Here is a 24219-nt window from a genome sequence, read left to right on the forward strand (position 1 = left end):
GTTGACGTGCCATAAAGTCAGTTACTGCTTCTGCTGAGTGTCCAGAGGGCAAGCAAACCACATTCATTACTATACCTTATGAAGATTAATGTTGTGTATTTGGTCGGCTATTTTAGATGAATTCAAATTAGAATTAAAAAAGGAAAAATTACTGTACGTTCACTTCTGCGGGCCAAGTGCTCTACAGCACAATAACTGCCATCACAGCTAGCTTGAGGGCGGTGGCCATAATGGACTGTAGGAAGGCCTTTATCGACCCTGCTGCACATCTATTTAAACCCTCACTAACGCACACTGTGCCCCGAAGAGAGGTCAGCATCAGTCAGGTTTGATTCATTATGGTCGTTCTCGCTGCGGCCTGTGCCTTACACAGTGCAGAGGAATACATTGATTGGCTTTAATGGCAACTTAACCCACACATGAGGTACAAGGGATCCAGACAAAAAGGACAAAGAGAATCAATGTGGAAATTCAAACTGCCTTATATGGATACATATTTGCCGGTACACTTTCATTAATATCCACGAAGTGTCAAAGAAATGCTGCTTTTGATGGTTTGTGTCATAGCAAGTCTAGATCACTTGACAATACTAGGTACAACACAAAATTAAAATTCGCAAATATTTATCCACTCAAGCCTCCCCATTTAAAATTTGGTCAGGAGTACGCCTCAGATTTTCTCTACCAATAACAGCTTTTAGTAAAAACTAGTGCCAGGTTTATGGGTTTGCGCAATGCTGCTTGCATCCATATTCCCCCTCGAGTCATTTGACGCAATGGTCAAAATGCAAAAAAAAAAAAAAAAATCAAGGCTACAAAGCATCACTCTGCAAACAGGACAGTTCAACCTCTAGTGTTTTATGGACAACATGTAAGTTTCACCAACTTGAAGACCGCTGCTGTCTGTGTACAAGGGTAGCACTCAATACTTGTACATACATTCGTTGGTGTGCCTTGGACATCAGCATTCGTTTCAGGGTGTGGACTTTCCATGCAAGATGAGAGCTGGTTATTGTATCTGTGTATAGGTCACTGCAACAATATCCACTTTTCTGAATATGCGTCACGATGGATTAAATATTAGCGTGCCAAAATGTCTGGGTTTTGTTCATAATTCACCAGATAAAAAAAATAAAAAAAATAAACCTGATACTATGTTAAGAGCAGTAATGGTTTGCATAAACAAAACTAACACGAGCAACCGTCTGTAGGCTCAAGCTAAGTTATTAGCATCATTAAATTCCCATTAACCTGTCCTAGTCAGTGGCAGGAATCATTTTAGTGCATTTAGCCAAGCGCATCAGCAGCAGTACTGTCCCCCAGCAGCAGAAAGGATCATCAGAGACAGCAGGGCACTCATTTCTCACAACACTGTTTGCAGAGACCTTGTTACAGAAGTCATAATAGCACATACAAAGTAGAAATATTGGTGGACCTGCTGATTTATACCGCTCAGTACCTGGTTTGCAAAGTGCGGAACAAACAGAGCATGACCACCAGAAACATTGCCCTTGAAAACTTTTCCATTCCCCCATCTGCGGGTCAGCTGACTGTCTTTTATTAGCACTTCATTAAAATTCATTAATTGCTTCCTTTCTCCTGGGCACGGGGAGAATCGAAACTGGAACTGTCAAAAAGAAGAAAAAAAAAAAGCAACTGTCCTGCGCTCTACATACACAACTGTTAATGTCGAGCCGCAGCCAACACGCGTCACACCCAACCATCTGTTAACACGATGACAGAACCAGAGGGCAAACTTAAAGAAGTAAACATTTTTATTTACTTGTTATGTACATAAAGGGTCTTTACCAGCACAGGTGTTAACCATGGGAAATATTAACACATGTAAATGGAATAAGAAAATAAAAGGCACAATCTTTCAATTTTTTTAAGTAAAAGACAAGCTTTCCTAAAATATGTGAAGAGAGCACAGTAATACTGTTAATGCCATTACAAAATAACTCAGAAGCATGAGGAAAAAGCAAAGTTCATCTCAAAGGGAAATTATCAGAGTGTATTGCTTAATTAGTAAGATTTCATTAAGCTTGACAAGGAAAACCCCAACACGGTGCGTCTGTACACAGCAGGTGGGATTAAACGAGAAACTTTTATTTAATGAGGAATTTAATGACATCAAGCAGCATTTGGCGAGGGGGGAAAAAAAACAAAAAAAAAATATGATCTCCCTGGCTAAGAGGTCATGCACAGAGGCAACCAGCAGGCATTTATTCGTTTTCCCTTTTTAAAATGTCACCCATGGTTACTTTTAATAACATCACTCATTAACAAAAATACTTGATTTCATAGCTTACTATGAACTCACCGAAAAGGAAAACAGGGATACAACTAAAAGATTTCTAAGTCGTTTGCTGAGCAATGATTTTCTCCTTTTCCTTTTGTTAACAGAAAGCGCTAAAAGAAGTGACAGAGAGGGGGGTAGGATGGGCAGGGGTGGGATTGATCAGTTTTTACAGCACAGACCTGGGGTTCTGCACCGTTTGCACATCTGTTTAATCCTCGGCTCGACAGAATCGGCTGTGGCACGGTGTGATGAGATTCTTTCTACTACTCAGCATGAAGGAGAAGAATAATTGGTGTGCAGACCGAAAATACTCAAGGAATAAAGCTGGTTGAAAAAAGTTAATAAAAATCCTACATTGAGAGGAGTATCATCACAATAAAAACTAAAGGGCCAGAGATGGGATTGCATGCGCTAGAAGTAAGACTTGTCTTACTTTGAAAAGGCATTGATGGGATCTCATTGGCTTGCTCAGACATTCCTCCTTCCCCGACCTACGCCACTGAGTTCTTCATCTCAGTGGAAAGGCTTCAAGTCCTCATGCCCACACTGTGTGGACACTATGTTTTTAGTATGTTTAGCCTTGTAGTCAGATGCTTGTGGAAAGTGCTCGCCAGGGCTGTTGCTATTTGGCTTTAGAAACCCTGCTCAAAGCTTGGCACTCCTAATGCATATAATCTAAAATGTGTCTTAGTCTTCAATGATCTCCAAGCAAGTAAAGAGGCACCAACGTGGAGATGCAAGGTTACCCCACTATCCATGTCAACAAATCCAAACAAAAAATAAAATTAATCATTGGACAATGATTTAGAAAATAGCAACAATTATGATGAAGTCACATGGCCGTGTCATGTCTTAGTAACATAAGATAAATAAGCTATCAGCCAGTCAGGATGTAGAATGGATGGGATAATGAGATCTACCGTGCCATGTTCCAACTCAAATCCTCCACACACCCCATCTCTTTCTACTTCCTCCTAATCTGTAACACACACACACACACACATACACACACAAAAATCTGTCTACCTGAATAACTCATGGCCAATGTGTACAAGTGTGTGCTTGTGCAATGGTTAAGGTACAACAGTGACTTGATTGTTTGGAGAAATAACATGACTGGCTGGTTAGCTCCTCATTGCCTCAGTGCTCTCCCTAGTCCATAGGGATAATTCTTTCTTTCCCTATTTCATACAAATATTCTCACATCAACAAAACAAGCATACATCAACACTTCCGAAAGTCCCAAAGACGTCAAACATAACAAATATTAAGAGAAAACTTTTTTTTCCTTTTTTTTTTTTTTTTTAAAAGACGTGATGTTATATGCTAACTATCCATTGTGGACACACACATACACAAAAACATACATACCCACACACACAGTCTGATGCCCAGTGATCTGGAAATGAAAAGAACACTAATGCAAAAATGCCACCCAGCCTGGAACAAAGATAAGGGAAAAGGGACCTGGGAAAGTGGGGTCAGGTTTTAGTTTGGATCTAATGTCCAAAGCTGTAAACAGTCAGAAAGCCTTGCAATGGCTGGCAACAACAACAGGAAAGGGGGAGGGGGGTTGCTATCATGGTACAGCCCCAAGCAGGCAAGCACATAACTGTGACACTGGCAGGAAAAGATGGAGACAGCCAGCAGATTCGGGTACTCGGCGATACGGGAGAGAGGCTTCAGCTGAACGCCTAGGTCAGTCACTCTCCTCTGGATTCTGGGGGTCTATGATTTTGACATGGGTGAACGGGAAGAGACCCCTCCGTCCGTTCACCTCTCCCTCCCACTGACCGCTGATGTTCATCCGCGTAACCTTGACAATGTCACCAACCTGAGAAAAGAAAGCAGAGTTACAGGAGAACTGGTGTCAAAGTCTAACCTAATTACACACAAGACATTCTGCACGATGCAGTATTGGGGAGTTGTTTTGTGCCATTTAAACATTTTAGTCAGAAACTTGTAAAACAAAACTACAATCCGTGTCTTACAGTAGTCAGTCATAGGCCCAATTAAAAAAAACGAAATCCTTATGACAAGTGGCTTATGTTTGTTTTAAAGCCTGTTCCAAACTACAACAATAAACCCTTTGAGGTTTAGGGCTGCCACAAACGATTATTTTGATAGTCGACTAGTCACCGATTATTTATGCGATTAGTCGACTAATCAGATCATCATCCACTGGACGTAAAACTACAGCTTATTGCACCAGCAGCATCTGCTCTTATATAACTATCATTAGCTTACAGCTTTAAGCTTTTAAGGTGCTAACTAAAAATAAAGACAAGATGATAGTTTATTCAATTTTAATGAAATTAGCAGATTGTCTCGGTGGAGTTTAATAAACTCCTTGCTATCTAAAATATAACAGGACACCGGAGTAAATTCTCCAGCATCTCACACTTCTGATGATCAGCTGTCTGCTTGACGTTTATTCAGCTGTGTAAAAACTATAACTTTAATCTCAGACAAACCGATTTACTCAGGAACAACTAAAATACTGAAAAAAAAAAGCCAAACAATAACATTTTTAAGTTATCTAAGTGACTCATATATATTTAACCTGAGTAGCGAAAGACAGCGGTGGGTTTGAAAACAATTTGCCGGGAGTCCTGTGTTCTCACAGCGCTAGTGACCTAGCCCCCGGCTAGCTATCGAGCTAGTGGGTAACAGATGTCTCCGAAAACGTCGGAGCGCTTTTGAAAATATGTGGTGTCCTGATAAACTGAGCCGATATTTGAGGTTTACACAGCTACATTCTCGCCTGAAAATATGTTAAACGTTTATTTTGTGACCCAGAAAGAATAATAAGAGTAATATTAAAACTAACTAGCTACCGCCATTGTTGGAAACTAAGCTGGGCCGCGCTATGAATTCTGGGACAAAGCTGCTGCTGCTGCTGCTTCTTCTTCTTCGGGGTTTAACGGCAGCTGGCATCCTTGTACATGCAGTGCTGCCATCTTCTGTTTCAGTCCGTTATTACACTCTTAAATCCTGCTACTTATTCCTGGGTCTTTTGGGATCTTACAAAGCTTCAAACGACGCGTCGACTATTAAATCAGTCGTCGACGATTTTGATAGTCGACGTAATCGTGACTAGTCGACAAATCGTGGCAGCCCTATTGAGGTTACAGAACATCCAGTCTGATTTATTAATACACGCTTTCTAAAATAAAACCCAGACTGTCAGATCTCCACTGTCACATTACACCGCAGGTTAAAAGATGACAGAAGAGCGCCGAGCTGTCGCTCAGATGGTTTGTGACACTGCGTGTGACCCCAATCTGTTAAAGCCATATGTTCTTTATCAGGATTAGGAGGGGGGAAAAGTCCATCATCAAAACCATGACTGAAAATACGATGTGAGGGCACACCAGTGTGGCATCGATTTGAATGAAGCTTCAAATCCTGTCCTGGACTTTGGAACTACAACGATGTCACTCTCAAATGACAAGTATATGATGTATACAGTCATAAAAAGTATTAGTGAGATCTGTCAAAAAGTCAGAAAAGGTCAGGTTTGTACGTTGAGAACTTCATAAGGTTTAAATTAAGGTGTTAAATGTTGCCTTATGTCAAGTAGATAGAAATCTTCAGCCAGAAAAGCATTGTTATTTAAGAATGCATGTTTTAAGTATTTTGAATATTAAAAAGAGAGAGAGAGAGAGAGAAGAGAGAGAAAGAGAGAGAAGAGAGAAGAGAGAAGAGAGAGAGAGAGAGAGAGAGAGAGAGAGAGAGAGAGAGAGAGAGAGAGAGAGAGAGAGAGAGAGAGAGAGAGAGAGAGAGAGAGAGAGAGAGAGAGAGAGAGAGAGCTACTAATAAGCTACTAAGAGGGGGGGACAAAAAAAAGCCTAAAAACATAACATATTGAAAGTATAACTTGATTTTATCTGCCTGTATGTCCAGTCGCAGCTTCTATATATGGAAACACCACTTTAGCTAGTGAAAGTTTTTGATGCCTTTTTTGAATTAACCAACTATAATGAACACTGGTGAAGTGTAGATACTTAAAATTCTGGGTGCTCTTCTTTGTCTTGAACTTCTACAGCATCATCTCCATTTAGGCCGAGCTTTTTGCAGCATGCTACACAGTATATTTAAAAACCAAAGACTTAGAAAATGTGGATACATTGAAATAGATGGTGTACAAATCTGGAATTCCAAGAGCTTCCAGATTTAAAAATAAAAAAATAAAAAAATAAAGACAGACCCAACCGAGAGGAAACTCTCTTGTGGGAATCACCTTTTATGACTTGAAGTTATGGAGTTGTGTAATTGTAAAAGTACAGCAGAAAAAGTCAATAAAGCTTTTTAAGCTGCGTCAGTTCATTCAAAAGTTATGACGCACATTAATAGCCAGAGTCTGTGATCGTATACTGTGTATCAATCAGAGGCTGAAAGGGGGCACACACCGACAGCTGTGAACAGCAAAGCTTTGTTGACAGGCGAATGGTGACTTGGGGTTTAGTCAAATTGCAAACCAAAATTGTCGGGAATTGCAAAATAGAAAAAGCAAGGCTGCAGATTACGCAAATGAACAAGGAAAAGCATAACCAGGAGGAGGTTTTCGATTAAGGAATGCTGCCCCCCCCCCAGTATTCACATTTTGAGAGACATAAGTAGCGAAGGTATCCCAGAGAACTAACCAGCAGTAATTAAAGCTGTATCCATATATACATTCAGAGAACCTTATGGATGTCTACATTTGTAAGTCTTCACAGGACCGTAAACACACAGAACCTAGATTGAATATGCAGATTCCTTAAATGAAGCTCAGTTAAGAGAATTCAAATCAGGACTCTGCAGAGTGAACCTATTGAACCATTCAAGTGCTGCCCATCTTTAAGCAGGTACAAGGGCTATCACTATCCACACTAGAGAGAAGACTGTGCCAAGAAACAAATCTGCATTTGTTGCATGGACAATGTAACTAATGCAGCAACACTGAATCTGGAACAGTTTCATTACTTTACTCTGAGGAAGACTGGCGCTGGTGGCAAAGTGGTGATACATGTATCTGACCATGAGCTTTCTGTTCCTAAAGCTAGAAGCACTGACGTCAAAGACTTTATCTATGATGCAGATTTCAACAACTACCATTATTATTATTTTTTCTCTGTGGAAATCAATCCAACCATTGCAATTTAGCACTGTGCAACATCAGGTATTAACAGTACTTCCACGGCAAAGTTGGGGAATGAAACCTCCTGTGGCTTTATGGTTACTTATGTCCAGTTGAAATAAACTAATACTTGGAGTTAGGTGGAGCTCGCCAATGCAAATAGATGTGGCAATTTCTAAAACCTGCGATGACAACATAAAATGGCATAACCTAGGATGAACCGTGGGAACGCATTACCCATATCACCCTGAACACAGGTCGGTGATTACAAGTTGGGAAAAAGAATCAAAGCAGTGTCACAGAAAATTTTGGTTTTGTGACATTTACAACTAAAATATAAATAAATGAAATGGAAACAAAAGAAGCAACAATGAAAATGGATGCCAATCGGATTTAAATCAATCCCTGATTAATAATAATCATTTTAAAAAAATGTTAGGTCAAGTTTATTTTTATTCTCACATGTTAACATTTTTAATGCCTTCAGGGGCCAAAGTTTCCTTTTTGCCAGACTCTGGTGGTTTATTAAAAAATAAATAAATAAAAATAAAACGAGTTAATTCCGATTCCGGACAAAACATCTAAAGCTGTTCACCTGAAGGTCCATCAGACCAGCTTGGGGAATCTCTTAGAAACAGAGAAAATGTACTCTTCACTTAACTAATAACACGAGCCAGCAAGCATTATACGAGCATCTATGCCGGCACCAACAAATGCACTGTTGCATCAATAATCATCTCAGATGTACTTTTGGGAATCATGCATGTACCGAGAAGAGCCACATTTAACTTTAATATTTCATCTCTTGCTAACCATGGCTCCATCTGCTGCTTCACTGCTACACCATATGATCACAGAGAAAACGTAAGCGGCAAACACAGTCCCGCCTCAAGTTTCAGTTCTCACATGCTCACTCTTGACTGCTCATTCGGGTGCAACCCGTCTTTCTTTACAGCCGTCCCTTGGCCTCGTCTCTTCCTCTCTTCTATCTATTACAGTAAGTTACATGAACATTTATTAAATGGAAGCTGGAATCTCATTTCGGTGCTAATAAAAGATGGGCGACAACAGGCCCAGAAGGGTGCAGAGACACTAGCCAGCTGATGCATCTTGTTTATGCACTCAACCAGCATCGCAGTTTGACTCTAAATGAGGTTAGGGACATTTTTTGAGGTGACTGCTATTAGCTGTCGATTACTTAACAACACATCAACGAAACACCCCCCCCCCCCACACACACACACACACACACAAAACTGCTTAACCTTTAGCAGGATTCAGATATGCTCAATTTACACTCATTTATGTGCAAGAAAGAGTCACAGGGAGGAAGTACTTCTCTGTATCCATATCTACTGCCCTATTTTACACCTATAACTGCTGTCAAACTGATGGGAGTGAATGGAAGTGGCACTATTTTAAGATAGCTTGCATTCTCATCCTTCCCCTGGGGTGAAAAATAAAAAGATAAAAAAAACCAACAAAAAAAAAAAACTACACTACAGCTCAATCTGCTATTGGAGCTGAGTGTTTTGGAGGCCCACTATATTTCTGAGGCACATATTGAGCATTGCATTGCATGTTTCGACATGCCACCACAGTCAGAGCAGATTTGTATTAGCCACAGCGTACCACTGAGGAAGGCAAGACTGCTGAGAAATGCTTTCGTCAAAGCCGCTTCCAGGTTAGCATTTAGATGGACAGCACTGAGTGTAAGCTTCAGTCACAGAGACAAGTGATCAAAAGCCACAATGCTGTGGTGAGTTTCACTAGATTCCCCACCCACCCTCCCATTTACATCTGCAAACTTTTGTTTTGCATTTATTATTCATCATTCCAAGAATCATATTAAGCTCTCTCAAACCACCCATCTCATATCTGCATGACTTTTGGTCCAATCCAAAGCCAGAAACTTGTTTTGTTTTTTTTAACTATCCAAGGCTACAAAATAGATGTGGTTCATGTATTCTGACTGAACAGCAGCACCCCATAACCAAAGCATCTTTGTGCAGCCAGTGTCCAGAGCTAGTTGTGAACTTGCAGATAGTCTCCTGGTGTAATAATAACTTTTTATATTCAAACAAACAGGAAGGGCCTGATAAGAGCAAGCAGCAAGATGCTAAAACCACAGTTTGGTTATTATTCTTTTAGTGTGAGCACACATCAACAGGCTAGAATGTCAAAAGGACTGAGAAAGGGCGAAGCTTATCTGTAGACACTTTCTCACATTGAACCAGCAAAACTACTGCGGTAACTGAAGGCGGCACTGGTGTTTCCCCAGGTCCCTCTACTACTTAATTTTGCAATTTTAGTATAAAAAGAAGTGATCGTTTTACACAGAAGCCTCTCCAAGCTTTGGTCACACAACCTAATTTTTATAAGGAGTTAACTCTTGAGATTGGCGATTGTTGTCTATGTTTAAGTAACCTGACAGCTCCAAGAGAGATGTCAGGTTGTGAAAATGTAAAAACAAAGTCTTCTATAAAACCTCTTAGCTTCTGTGACTTCTACACAAGTTTTTTCAGTGTTTTAACTTGACTGAGGTGATAAACTCTAATTTATGTAGAAAAGTCTAAGCTGCACACAGACATTTTTGATTTATTTGGGCACAAATGGAAAAATAATTAAGAAATGACTGAAGATGGGATACTGCTGCTTTAGGCAAAGAAGCTTATAGCGTGTTGTACTCCAGGCCCTTACCTGGCATATTAATTTACTGCATGATGTTGCGTTACAGATCAAAGGTCCAGCTAAACAGATTTTAGAAAAGCTAATGATTTAATTACAATATCCATCCTTTATAAAAATGAGCAGTGCATTAAAACATGATGAAATCACATTGATCGCCTAGAAAAAACACAAAAAACAAAAACAAAGAAATAAAACAGGTAAGATCAAATAAATACAATACCTCTAGAGCAAGAGCAGTCTTGTCGTAGGCACAGGGCACTCGTTTCTGGATGGCTTTCGCCATGACAGGGCCATTCTGCATGGACGGTAGCGGAGCGATAACTGCTCCAGGTGCGTTGGGCATTGGAGAAGGCGTCTGGGGTTGGGCATAGGCATGAGCAAGAGCATTGGAGGGCTCAGGGATCCCATAGCTGTTGGAGTTTCGCGATCCATGAGAAGGTTGGACAGGGTGGGGTGAAGGTCGTACCACTTTCTCTACGTAGGGCACAGGGATCATCCCAACACGTCCATCTTTATTCTTGGCGCTCCACCACTGCTCCTCCGGTCTTTCCAGGATGATAAGGATCTCCCCCTTCTTGAAGGGAAGGTCCTCAGCATCGCTGCCGGTGAAGTCGTACAGAGTCCGCACATACTCCAGATTCTCCTCTGCTCCAACCATGGGCTGGACAGGAGGACTCGGCGTACTTGAATACCTTAGCAAAAACGAAAAATAATGAGGAAATTAAGTAAATGTTAATTTGTTATCCTTAAAAGTTATCACTGTGAAGCCTAGAATACAACAAAACTGCATTATTTGTTGAATAAAATCCTTTACAAACACGATTACCCAACTCCTCAATTACCAAAATGTGGTATCATGTTTGGTTGTAAAACCACACAAATCCTCAGTGAGGTTTATTTTTCCAGTGGTACCAAAACTTAAAAGAAAAAAAAAACCCCAAACAAACAAGCAAGCAAACTAGATGTGTGGTAATAGTGCTGATTTCATGACATAACCAAGTGAAACTGGGTTAGTTCTGATAAAAATATTTTAAAAAAATAGTATGGTAAAGTGCTGGAGGAGGCGTGGTGGGTGACCTCCCTACCTGGGGGCTGGCTCTATCAGCGTGGTCGTGTCCAAGTAATGGATTTTGTAGAACTCCAGGAGAGCTGCGAGGTGGTCGAACTCTTGATCCCCTATTTTGAACCTCTTGCTGGGCAAAGAGTTGATGATATAGTGAGACACTTTGGAGTTTTCCGACACCGACAGTACGTAGTCGCCGGGGCAGGTCGACGAGTCTCGAACAAGAAACATGCCATGTCTCTGTCCTTGTAACCTATTCTGTGCCTCCTGTCGTGACACGGGTCCAAAATACCAGGCGGACCGATCAGAGGAATCAAATCGAGCAGTTGACATTTCTGTTCAAAAATAAGTTAATGTGGCTTACAAATTAATATTAATAATAATAGAAAGGAAAATACTACAGGATTGGCTAGGCAATAAGTTAAAAGCTGTATGCGTGGTTCCAATTGGCCAATCACAGCAAACTGTAGGATTTGGAAGACTCAGGGCAGGGCACTCGTCGCTCTGGAAGGAGTTTCCGAGTGATTTCTTCACAAAACGCCTCAGGCACCGAAAAAATCTGTTTAAGAAAAACAAAAACAACTTGGCGTTTTTGTTTTCTTTTTTTTCTCCTTTCAGATGCAGGCTGCCAGTGACTTGATCCAACTCTGGAGCATACTGTTGTCCCTGTGTTCAGCAGTCCAGGCTGCGGCCGAGCAGTTGTTAAAAGGGGGCCAAATAACAGAAGAAAAACGAGCAAACTTACGACAGGCTACCATTGACGGAGGGCCAGAGCAACAAACGATCAATGAAGCTTCCCCTTTTCGTTCCGCCTTCCGAGAAAACACCAAATCTTCTCTTCTAATAAATGTATCTCCTCCAGTCAGTGTCAGTTCTAAGAGCGGAAAATGTGGCCTCACTTTCCCCCCTTCTTCTTCCTTTTTCTTACATCTGATAATCCCTCATCTGTGCACAAAGGTCCACGGCAGGTCACGAAACTATCAGCCGAAATCCCGCGGAGCTCACGGCGATACACACTTCATGGAAACGCGTTTTCGAATCCCCTTTCTCGAGTCGGAGCAGACTTTTGAGGCAACACAGCAGAAAAATGGCGGCTCGCAACACGTCTTCACACAAAAAAATGATTTCAGGGCAGCGACTCGTCTCTTGCGCGTGCATCTCAGGAGCCACGACCGTTTACGGAAGCTGTCGCGTGCATCCCCGACCGCTCACAAGGGATCTCGGCTTAACGATTGCTTTATTTTATACTTTCCCTTATTTCCGCTCGTCCCCACTAGCACAGGCTACCAGAAGTACTGAGGTCGAAAAATGGCGACCGGAGGGCAGGTCCCGCTTTCTATCAGCGCGTCACTGACGGCAGGAGCGAGAGAGAGGGGAGGGGGAGTGAAGGAAGGAGGTGGGCGGTTGGCGAAGCCACGGACAGCCCCTAGCTCCGCGAGAGTAGGTGTCAGTCATTTCTCAGTGAAGCATTCTGCTGATAGATTCTTCTGCTGTTCCATCGTCTCGGGAATATAGTGCAAATAGCAATGTGGAGCAGGTCGAGATACAAGTGTGTTTTTTACTCAGTGTTCCTGCTTTGACGTAGTCATTTAATTGGATGTTTGCTTTTCAAAACTTCAAAGGGAATCAGCGTGTGACTCAAAAATATAATAACACAGTTTAGTATGGCTAAACCTCAAATAAATGCTAAACCAATCCAGCAGAGGCTAAGCAGTCAGGTCTTAAGTAGGCAACACTGATGTTAAAGGCTGCTGTAACATACTAAATGTGTATGAGAGCGAGGTGTTATTTCAGTTTAAATGCCCACACTGTCATTAGTTGATTCTTAATTGGAAATATGTGTAGGCAGTGTTTCACAGTCATAGCTGGTTCTGTTAAATCTAGGCTAATTTAACTACTACTTTTACCGTACAACACTGGAGCATATTTTTTGCAATCTATTGCAGCTTTGAAGTATTGTGGAGTAGAAAGTGCCAATATATGTGCTTTTGACAGGTAGTTATGTAGGTGTGTGAAGAGAAGCATCATGATTGAGCTTTTTTTCTACAAATAGAAACATTACTCTATCAAATGATTCACAGATAGAATAAGCTATAATTCTGAATAAAAAAAAGTTAGATGTCTGCCGAACAACGTGTTCTTATGTTAGTACTGTGTTTAATGATTGTCTCGGATCTTTTTGTGTTCTGTGCCTTTAAGTCAGTGGTCAGCTCGTGTGTTTTTAATATACTTTTTTAGCCACATAACCGCAGCTCATAGGTACAGTATATTTGCTCAGTCAACAACTTATTCATACCACCAGTATAAAATTGTACTTATTTCCTATTTTCATTTCCTGGTGTTATTTAACTTCCCCTTCATTCATTCGATAATAAGTATTATCTGGCAAAGAACTGTGAAAAATCGATTTGGAGCTCACCCAAAATGACCCAATCCAAAACAGAATATGCTGCAGAGAGAGCGCGCATTTAAATGCAAGGGGCAGTGTCTCTGAAGAACAAGAATACAATATAAGAGAAAGAATGCATCTGAGAACACAAGCAGAGTGCGGCAAGCCATTCAGCCAAGCAGAATAAGTTTTGCTCAGTGATAAAAGCAGGATCTGTAAAGAAGCTCTGTCCCTGTGGTGACTGAGCTTTCAGTGGCCGTGCCTCATGAGGCTACAGCTGGCACAGAACAGCTCTCATCACTGAAACACTGTCTGAATGTTAATAGATTTGCACCCACCGAGACTTAATGGCTTAAGCCTGCCAACTCCCACATTTCCACAAAGATGCAGTGCTGCAACTAATTGAAAAGAGAAACAAAAACAGACTAGTTTACTTCGAATTATGGGTAAAAAGGCTTATATTGGCTTCAATCTCATGCTTTGATGCATTTAAAACTAGGGCAACTTTTCATTTAAGTGATGGGTTTTGTGGGATTTTGCAGGGTGAGACATACAGTACCTTTATCTGACCTGCTGTCTAACCTTGTATGTAGATGCACACTGAAGGTTTCTTCACAAACATCACCATCTAGTGGATGTACGCAAAATGCAATGTCTGCCATCATCCCATTATCAATAGATTTTGTTGTCTGTCTGTGTGGCAGGTTAAGGTTAAGCGATACTACAGGTCCAAACGTAATGAAACGTGACATTTTGACTACCTAACAGCAGTTCCACAGTCCTTCAAGTGCTCTTTTGAAGTACCAGCTGCTACAAAAACCCACGATACTAAAATGGATAACTTCAGGTTAGCACACATGCAGAAAAGCCTAGAAAAGCTGGTTCTTCAACCCAAAACCCCATCTGTAACTGGTTTTGCAATAGCTTATAAAACGTTTGACCTCTGTTAAACTCACATCAACACAGTAACCTTGAATGGCTGCTTCTTTTAGCTCAGTCTCGATGCCCTGCAGTCTGAAGATTAAATGCACAGATGACACAACCACCCTTGACCTAATCGGTGGTTGATGAGTTGCTACACAAGGAACTAGTGAACAAAACCTGTGATCTTGTTCTTTGCGCAGGCGAAACAAAAAGAAAAGTAATTATGGCCCGAGAGGCCCCCTCTCCACCCAGCTTATTTTTCGGCTGCAGAAGACGTTGCGTCTTCTGCAGCCGAAAAATACACTAAGACACTGCAGAGAGCATCGCCACAGTTTAATTTCAGGGAGTCAGATTGTGTGTAAGCTATTAGTCTGCAAATAAATGCCCCTTCCCCCCGATTCATTCACACCACTAACACTTAAGACTTCATAAGAAACCTACACATTTTACAAACCATCTACTGCTTTTGCCTAACTATGTATCCTGTGAGAAAGTTAAAGGAATTCCAGTGTAGTGATGCAAACTGCAGTTAATTATAATTTAAATCAAGTTTTGAAGAGGATGATTACACGATGCAGGATTAGACCTGTGTCGGAAAGGTCAGTTTCTCTGAGACTAAACCTTGCTTAAAAAAAGCTTCTTATTTTATTTTAATTTTGAATAAATTATAGATACTAAAGCTCCTGAGCACAGTTGCAACCTTGCTCTCATGTGCCAGAACACAAACACAGAGTTTACCTTGACAAATCCTGCCCAGGGTCACACATACAGACATACAGGAACAAGATCCTCTTAAGTTTTTACCATATATTATAAAATCTCTGTATCCTCTATCCATGCAGTCTCTGGAAGTGTGGCGAACCCCCTCCCAGCCTTCACTTCTGAAATACTTAGCCTCTCCTATATTTTATTTTAACATCCTATCACGTTCCTGATCGTTGTCACCGGCATTCAATTCAAAGTTGAGCATGCTTTGATGTGAAGACTGACAACAGACAAGCAGTACACTGGTAATTATGGCACGAGATGCTGCTGTTAAAGTGTCAGTGCATTTTTAGACCAGTGTAAGGGTTTATATAGATGAGCGACTCACTGTTACAGCCTCCATGGCATGAGTCACCTTTCACCTCTCAGCCTGGTTTCCTAGAATATCCAGTCAGGTTTCTGTAAAGGTGTAAAGGGAAACCTGTTTACATGCTACTAAATGGACAGATAGATAGATATCCATAGATATCTTTAAATACTTCTAGATTTCTACAGGTACACCAGGTTCACAATAAAGGCTTCAGACAAAGAATTTTCACCCACTTCATTACTTCCTCATGTTTCAGTTTGTTGTTGCTTTGGCTCACATGTTTTTAAACAAGCCACTTCCTCATAGCATTTCTAAAACTTTAAGAAACCACACTTTTCTCTTGTTTCTTACAATATCACATAACATTACCTGTGACAACTGCATGCTCATAGTCTTACCTTAACTTTCTAAACTTTTTTGTTCTCACTAATTATTTTTTCATTCAGTTAGTGAAGAGTTAATACAAGACCACGGCCTAATTTAGCAGAACTGACAACGTTGCTGTAGCCAGGCCTGTCGAGTGGCCAATTCTCCTTTTGGTTATTTTAACTTCCTTGTTTTCAGCGCAGCATTCATATGACAAGCAAGTTCAATAAAAAGGCACACCACGGCTTGTTTATTTTATTCTGTTTCAACTTTATGCAGTGTTTATACTATAAATACATGTCCAATATAGATGTTATGCATGAATCAGCAACTAAAGGAGCCTGTGAGGGTTCTTCTAGAGAGAAGGAATAAAGGGATCGCAGCCTGTGAAGCACAAAATGACTCATAAACCATGTAAAGAGGACCGCAGTTGGGCTTAATTAAACACAAGTAATGCTCCACATAAACAAAGAAATCAAAGCTTTAAATACATTTCTTAATATATCTAATTATCGCCGTAAACTGCGCACTTTGGCAAATCTTCAGCGATCAAAACCTAAGTGACATTTCACTTCTCTTAAACTGACAAATCCAGTGTTTGCAGTGGTGTATGACCTTAGAAACCAGTGCTAACATAACAATAGGACATTTATTTAAGGCAGGATCACCTGTTGCCTATTTTGTGTCATTATATCTCAAATACGACACTCAGCATGCAAATAACTCTCCACACGATTGGTCCACTAAAAGGAACAGTATCCCGAAGAGTCAGGCGCAAAGGGAAAAATTTAAAAGAACAGCACTGTCTTGTGCAGAGGACATTTATACCCTTTCATCCTTATGCTTAAACTCAAATTGTAAATGATTAAATACTAATGCTTGGCCAGTAAAAATCATTAAACTGCTCTTTAGCACACTGAATGACAAAAAAAAAGTGGCTTTATGAAAAACAAAGTGTGCTTTTATGCTTGCTTTTTTGTGAAGTGACAACAAGCCACAAATGTCCTGAAACTCAATGGTTGAAAAAAAAAAATTCCCAGTGAAAAGCTGAAATCAGTCCTTCTGCTATGTAGAAAAACTAAAAAAAATCCAGGCCTTATAGAGCATTATTTGTGTTATCTGTCCATCTTACACATCATTATGAGCAATAATTGTCAATAAACGTGACGTGTCTGTATAGGGTTTTTTTTCCCGAGCAGCAGACATTTTGACATGCCATGACAGGAAGCACACAGGTGTGTTAATGATGGTTGCATTCCACTTAAGGGAGGCGCTTCCGTACGGCATGCTGCTTCACACTGGCAAGGCTTACTGGAAGAGGTAATCCAACTGGGCCGTCATTGACTAAGTGTTGTGCGATTCCTGCTGCGACCACTCTATCCTGCTCAACTTTATGACATCATAAAACATCATCAATCAGAAATGCTTTATTTCATTATATACCACAGAAATATGCTCTGGTATTTGTGTTCCTGTCACTGAACAGCCCTTCTCAAACGGTCTCTCTGCACAGCACGGGACCTCTTCTGTCTATCTGCAATGTTGTAGCCAAGGCTCTGTTTGAGGGCAGGGAAGACAACCCCAGACTGAGATGTTCCACACCTGGGAAATGATATGTGGATTTAACTCTGGGTGACTAACATGCTTGGCTTTTTTTTCTTTTTGACTCAGAAACCTCGATCTCTCTTGCAAAAGGCAGCTCTGGGCTATTATGCAACCAAGTTTTGTGAAAATTAGCACAACAGGGCTTTGAGGAATCTGTTTTGTGCACTGTGACAGAATACAAAATCAGACAAAATTACATACTGTTTTTCTGGGAATGACTGAAGGCCAAGTTTTGGTAATTTGTTTTCTTCTAAAGACCCGCTGAAACACACAAAGAAAATTAGAAACTGTTATCATAATTTTGCTGCTTTGAAGGCTTTTGTATGTCGCTGATGATGAAAATGATAATGCCACTTCACCGAGTTCCATCTGAAAGGTAGGCCTTAGCCATGATGTAGTTTTCTGGGGTGATTTTCTTGTTTGAAACGATGTCTCTGAGCAGTGCTTTCACACGCACGATCTAGATGACACAGGGTTGTACTTTAAGTAACTATTTTAAAAGCCACAACAAACAGAGCTACTAAAACACTGAATAGCTAAGCGTTGCCCTTCAGGCACTTACCTCCTGAGACTGTAAGCTGTTAGCATTATATAGCTGTCGGATGATGATCTCACACTCCTGTAGTGTGGGGGCCCGTGGGGGCTGGGAGGAACTGCTGTGAATTCGGAGAGGCTGCAGTGAAGTGATGAGGTGCCCATTGGCCTCCGTGCCATGGTCCTGCCTGGCTGAATCCAGAATTTCAGTGCTTGCTCCAATGCTACTGCAAGTCAATGAGATAATGTCATTGAGGGCGATGTATAACATGTATAAGGCAGTTTAGGTTGAGAATACCTGGTTGTTAACTCCCCCCACCCCCCCCCCCTCACAGACAGGGGACTAGGTTCAATTCACTAGCCCACTTTGCTTCCAGCAGGATAATTCATGATGTCTCAAAGCTCAGATCATTTGAAACTGCTTTCTTGAACCTGACAGTGGATTCCTGTACTCAAATGGCCTCCACAGTCACCAGATCAAAAGCCAACCTGGTACTAACAGGTCAAGAAGTTTATAGACATGTAAAAAGGCACATATTCCAGAAATCAAAGGGCTCAGACTGCAGACCAGACCAACAAATAACTAATTACATACTGGCTTTTGCTTCTTTACATGCTTCACGTTCATATCCTCATGCTGTTTTATAGTGTTAATTTAACATGCACTATAATACTTGTGCACCTACATCACTACCTAATATGAGACAGCTGACATCTTGTTTTTCTGTAAAGTGATTAAAACACAGAGCTTGAATTAGTGTTCTCCTGCTTTTGATGGTTGCCTTACAGTAGCCTGTTATCTGAGCTTATCTGAGTATCTGCTTAGTAAGTTATTAATGAATGGCTGTTGTGCCATCATATCCATATTACTGCATCTGAATCTAATTTATCCATCAGTTCTTGTGTGCATAGCTTTGAAAAAAAAAAAAAGGGGGGGGGGGGAGCTAAGATCATTTATGAAATATAACCACACCTTGTAAATACTGAGCTAGATAAGTAGCTGAAAAAGGCCCACCACTCACCCGAGAGCCTGGTCCTGCAAGAGTCTCGTGTCCTGCAGTGGCTCCTCCATGTACAGTCCAGTATGGGCTTGACTGCCCTGAGTGGGTGGTCTACAGTTTTGTCGACTGTGTGCAACTCGTAGAAGAAGAAGGATCAGACATTAAGTTTAGGTGGCACATTGAAATTCACCTAAATGAAAACCTAATAAGTCATTACATGTGCTTAAACATGTTACCTTTTCTACTTGACTTAGGAGGCTCCATTATCACCTTATACTTCAACTCTGCAACATCCATAACAACAGAACTTTAATGTACTGTACACTGCAGGTGGGCTTAAACAACCAGTAAGCAACCCATGAGTCAAAACAGGCCTTGCTGCAGCAAGGATGCAACGACGAATGACCGGGGAGTCTCCTGGTGGGTGGTGACATGTTGTTATATGGAACAGCATGCGGCTCGCTCTGCAAAGTGACACCGGATATCTGCCCACCTCCCACTGAGAAATCATTAAAACTAAACCCTGGAGTTGCCATGCGTCCACCATACCTAGCCTGACCTTGTCTTGCCGCACCTTGTCAGGAGACAGGAGTCACAGACTCTGTGAATTCTTTAGATAATTATTTGACTTTGTGAGCCATGAAATAGGGTGGTTTCTTGAATGCCACAACCCTTCAAAATTCCCCACAGGGAATAATTGAGTGCTCTATCTGTCTAACTATCCACTATTAAAAAATCTCAGAAAGGCCAAATTACAGCATTAATTAAAGGCATGTGAAAACTTACTTTTGCTTACTTCATTCATTCCACAAAGCATTCTGCTTTTACTGCTTTTAAAAAGACCTATGGCAGGACTGCTGTCACTGACTTCTATGCTTTTACAAATAATTAACTTACACATACAAGAGTTATGAATGCACTGTTTCTTCACCTTTATTCTCCCGTCTGAGGTTCTCTATCTCTGCGTGGAGCTTCTTCAGTGTTTCCTTGTGCTGTTCTTGTAGGAACTGGACGTTTCTTTGCAGTGAAGCAACCCGGAGGTCCGTGCTGCCGCTCTGACAGGACGTCTCTGCCGCTGCTCTGCCCGCTGGCTTGATAACAGGTAGCGGGAGCCGCTGTTCAGGGTTAGCCGGTAAGCGTCGTAGCGAGCAAGGCTTCTCTAGCCGCCCTACTCTGGTCAAGTGTGGCAAATGGCGCACCGGTGGCAGGTTATGACTTGACATCGCTCTCCGCTTTAGTACTTCAGGCCTCCCCTGACTGAAATAGCTCGCTGTTTCACCCTTCCCATTGTTTTCCAGTGAAGAAAAGTTAGCTATAGGTACTCCTACTTATAACTATTTTCACGCTCATTTGGCACTCGCTCGATCATACACAACGTTGCCGTGACAACCAAGATTCCTTTTTTTTTCTTTTTCAGCCCTGACGTCGATCTTTCAGGCCAGCTGCGCATCCTTTCTTTTATCTTATTTCCTCTTCTAATATGTATTTTAACTAGTTTCAATTTGTTTTTGCTCAAATTAAATGTAGAAGTCCTACATAATATTCAAGACTGTTTGTAAAACTGTATTTATTATCTTTAACTTAAAAAATGGTGTTTTGCTATTATGTATCCCCCAATGATTTGTTTTCGGTTTTCTTGTACTTTAAATGTATTTAGGCAGTTTATGTTAATATCGGTCCTTGCTATAAATAAAGTTTTTTTTGTTTTGTTTTTTTAATAGAAGCTCGGTCTCCTTGGCTACAACGCTTGGCCAAGGCAGATCTTACGTCCAACCGGAAGTTTATAAAAAAATTAAAATTCGCTGTTTAGTTGTCTTTACTTAAAAATCTACCTAAAAGATTAGACTGATATTTTTTGTGATTAGCATGTGTACTTGCCGATTTTCTTTGCCTTACCATTTTATATTGTATATTTACATATGTCAAAACTCACTGTATTGTTTGCTATTTTTATTTATAAATATAACTGAGTTGCATTGAAACTTTGTTCAACTATTAATAAACAAATGATAATTTTTTTTGAAGGTGGTTGTCACCTTCTCATAACCACCCCCAGTTTTTGAAAGCCTGATTGAGTTCAAGATAAAATTATTTATTTTATAATTGAACCACCTATAGACAGTTTGCAAGTTTTAAGCATGTGTATGATTCTGAGCTAAAGATGAAAAATCACATGTATTTAGTTCCAAGGAGAAGAAGGAGTGATAGGTATCCGGGGCATCATCAACCCCAAATTCATGATGTGTAGAGCACATGTTTTAGGCGACTATTAAACCAGATATTACTAACTTTGGGTTAGGTCTGTTTAGAAGAACCTACCCATGTTTTTCTTCCTGATAAATGTCCTTAAAGGTGGGTTAAATTTTCACAAAGGTGGTTCTCAAGCTTTTTTTTTTTTTTAATTTTTATTTTAACTGAGAGCACTCACACATGACTGAAAGCTGCAAAGGAAAAAGGTGCCATCATGCATTTCTGGTAGCACCAGTTTCTGTTAAGAGGATCGTGGTTTATGATGGTTTACGTCACTGTGTTTGTGGTTTATAGACTCAACCATTAGTGAGGTGGCTGTTTTCATTTCTGTAAAGCTGCAGTAGCTGTCACTGTGAAGGTGGTTAACTCTGCTGTTATCACTACAAGGGAAGCATTGAAATAAAACTGAGATGTTCCCATGGTTTTATTCTGTGCTGGTAAATTCTAGCAAAATACAAAAAAAAAAAATTTTGTTTCCTTTCATGTTTACGGGTTGCATAAGATGCTACTGGGGGGCACTTACTGAGAAATAGGTCAAAAGCCACAGAGTCCCTCTTGCACTGCCAGCCTCTTAAACACAGGGGGCCTTCTAATAAAAGTAGTCTTGAAAAGCAAGTAAAGAATGTCAAGTTTTTAAACCCGAATCGATTTAGTTGAAGAATACAAATGTAAAGCTTCAGGTCAAGTAAACCAAGTCACCACAACAGTTAATGATCTTTCCTTTCACTTTATTCATGATGTAGCTTCCAAACAGTAAATATTACATCACACACACAGGGACACTGAGCTAGTGTCTGTTATGGATATGACAACATTTAAATGCTTTTGCAACATTAAACAGACAATGTGGATGACTGAGCTGAAGGCCTTGTCTTTGGGAATGTATAGGTGGTATGGTGCTGTTCTCTCCATGCCAACAACAATAACTTAAATTACAATATTTACAAGTTTTACAGAATTAGTAACGTAAAAGTTTAAAAAGAAATCATTTGGGTACGTTGTTTAGCAAACATACAGCAAACAAATTAACCAAATAAGTGACAGGTTTCCTGATCGAGTGCACCAAAGTAAAAATTACTCTTCACTTGCACTCTCTTAGGCATCTCGAGTTTTGCACCCGTCGTCTTCATGGTGCTTTTGAGTCCTACTGGAGACAAACATCTTTATGATTGTATGGGACAGTAAAAAGTGACACATGCTTGAGGTTTTGTTTTTGTTTTTAAATTACGAGGGATCTGAACAGAGCAGCAAGTGCAGAGACAGGGAGCCCGTAGATGATTTGATTTGTGGAATGTACACTTAAACATCTGCATACATGTAGAGCAAAATCTGCATTTCACAGAAACTTGACAAAGGGCAACAAAGAAAATGCACACAAAGGATATGTTGATGAATCTCTCCTCCATTCTTTTCTGCTGACAGGCGTCACTGTAAACGGTCTTCAGACGTGACCACACAACCCCACCTTCATTAACTTGTAAAAGCTCGAGAAATTACACGTTAGGGGAAAGAAAGTACTACAGGTCCTAGATGTGCCACTTTTTATTCCTCAAAGTGGTATTTTACTTTTAGCTAACCACATCCACGCATTCAGTTGGGAGTCAAAATTAAAATATTTCCCATGTTACGGAGCTGTCACAGCTTCATCCGCTGCACCACAAACAGCACTGCTTCACAAAACCAAAGCATGCAAACAAACTCTTCTTTAAAAACTTTTGTTTTTAAAGCAGCTGAAGGAGATTTTTCAGCTGGACAGCATTTTAGGTTGTTGGGATGAATGTCAAAAAGCTCAATGTAAAAAAACAAATAAAAAAAAAAAAAACCCCACACAAATCTTAGCACTTCAACATGTCACTTTTCAGAAGTCAAACAAAAGGTAAAAAAAACCTTACCCACTACAATAAAATAAAGCACAAACACAATCAATGCATTTTTTTTTTGTTTTCAGTGTAAAGAAATCTCTTTTCCATTTTCTTCAAATAGAACTCTCTCATAGCTTATATCATCTCTTTGTCAACACTCCCACATCTAACATTACATTTTGACAGTAAATGTATTACAACTAAAACTGCATTAAAAACGTATATAAGCAGATCTCCTGTCATAAACAAGTCAAAGTATCTACAAAAACTGGACACATTTACCATATTCCACTCACGGTCTTTCTGTACAGTACTTTAACAGTGCAAAAACATTCAGACTTCAGCCCCAAGATCAGCCTAAATGTTAAATATCTAACATTCAGTCTAATATTTATGCTGTTTCTCTCCAGACAGCCCCTACATTCAGATTTGATTATACTTGCTAAATGAGTTGACAGATAAAAGATTAAAAGACAGAAAAAAAAAGTGGAATTCATGTGAAGGCATAACCAGCCCCAGCAGCACCTAAGCTTCTGTATACCTGAAGAATATAGTCCAGGTTATTGCAGCATTTTAAACATGATTGTGATCAAAGATGCTAAGAGACCACGTTCAGCCCCTTCTGAATTAAAAGCTATACCCACGCTTTAGCGCTGGGTAACGAGTGTTTTCTGGACCCATTCTCTGCCTTAATACCAGCCACCTTTTAGAAAACTAATCAAATTAATCCCTTCGACACCGCACGTTGCAAGCAAAAAGGCATGGTCTTTGATATTAAGCAAGTATAGAATCATTAAAGTGTCAGATAGTTTTTTCTTCTTCTATATAGCAGTTTAGTTACCTAAAGTTAATCTAAAGCAAACACACATACACAAAAAACAAAACTTTGAAAGAAAAAAAGAAAAAAAAAGTTATTTTGGCAACGGTTTTGAAACAGTGCGTGTGCACTTCTGGTCACCAGTTGTAGTAATGCCGCATACTGTACACTTCCTGTCAGCAAGAAAATAATTACATAAACCCCAAAAGAGGAAAAAA

General features: G+C 40.3%; 3 protein-coding genes across 7 annotated transcripts in view; all 3 read right to left on the reverse strand.

Annotated features, from left to right (window-relative positions):
- Positions 1-1757: 1757 nt before the first annotated feature.
- On the reverse strand, positions 1758-12597 carry crkl (v-crk avian sarcoma virus CT10 oncogene homolog-like). Its single transcript, XM_026174039.1, has 3 exons — positions 11201-12597; positions 10336-10807; positions 1758-4136 (listed from the first exon to the last, which is right to left on the reverse strand). Exons 1-3 carry the CDS (start codon positions 11509-11511, stop codon positions 4002-4004), a joined length of 918 nt encoding a protein of 305 aa, XP_026029824.1. The 5' UTR covers positions 11512-12597; the 3' UTR covers positions 1758-4001.
- Positions 12598-17341: 4744 nt separating this feature from the next.
- On the reverse strand, positions 17342-20479 carry ccdc74b (coiled-coil domain containing 74B). Of its 3 annotated transcripts, none has more exons than XM_026176938.1 (7): positions 20004-20479; positions 19309-19356; positions 19094-19208; positions 18100-18295; positions 17897-17997; positions 17739-17798; positions 17342-17534 (listed from the first exon to the last, which is right to left on the reverse strand). In XM_026176938.1, exons 1-7 carry the CDS (start codon positions 20293-20295, stop codon positions 17408-17410), a joined length of 939 nt encoding a protein of 312 aa, XP_026032723.1. In that variant the 5' UTR covers positions 20296-20479; the 3' UTR covers positions 17342-17407. The 3 variants fall into 3 exon arrangements, with proteins under 3 accessions (XP_026032723.1, XP_026032722.1, XP_026032724.1); XM_026176937.1 differs by having other exon boundaries at positions 18100-18298; XM_026176939.1 differs by lacking the exon at positions 19309-19356 and having other exon boundaries at positions 18100-18298.
- Positions 20480-23245: 2766 nt separating this feature from the next.
- Positions 23246-24219, reverse strand: part of ulk1b (unc-51 like autophagy activating kinase 1) — a 26913-nt gene continuing 25939 nt past the window's right edge. For all 3 annotated transcript variants that reach the window (XM_026174042.1, XM_026174041.1, XM_026174040.1), the window contains exon 27: positions 23246-24219. This exon is cut by the window's right edge and continues 531 nt beyond it. The gene's annotated coding sequence lies outside the window, so the exon portion shown is untranslated.

Source organism: Astatotilapia calliptera, chromosome 7, assembly GCF_900246225.1.
Source record: "Astatotilapia calliptera chromosome 7, fAstCal1.2, whole genome shotgun sequence".
Taxonomy (NCBI): Eukaryota; Metazoa; Chordata; class Actinopteri; order Cichliformes; family Cichlidae; genus Astatotilapia; species Astatotilapia calliptera.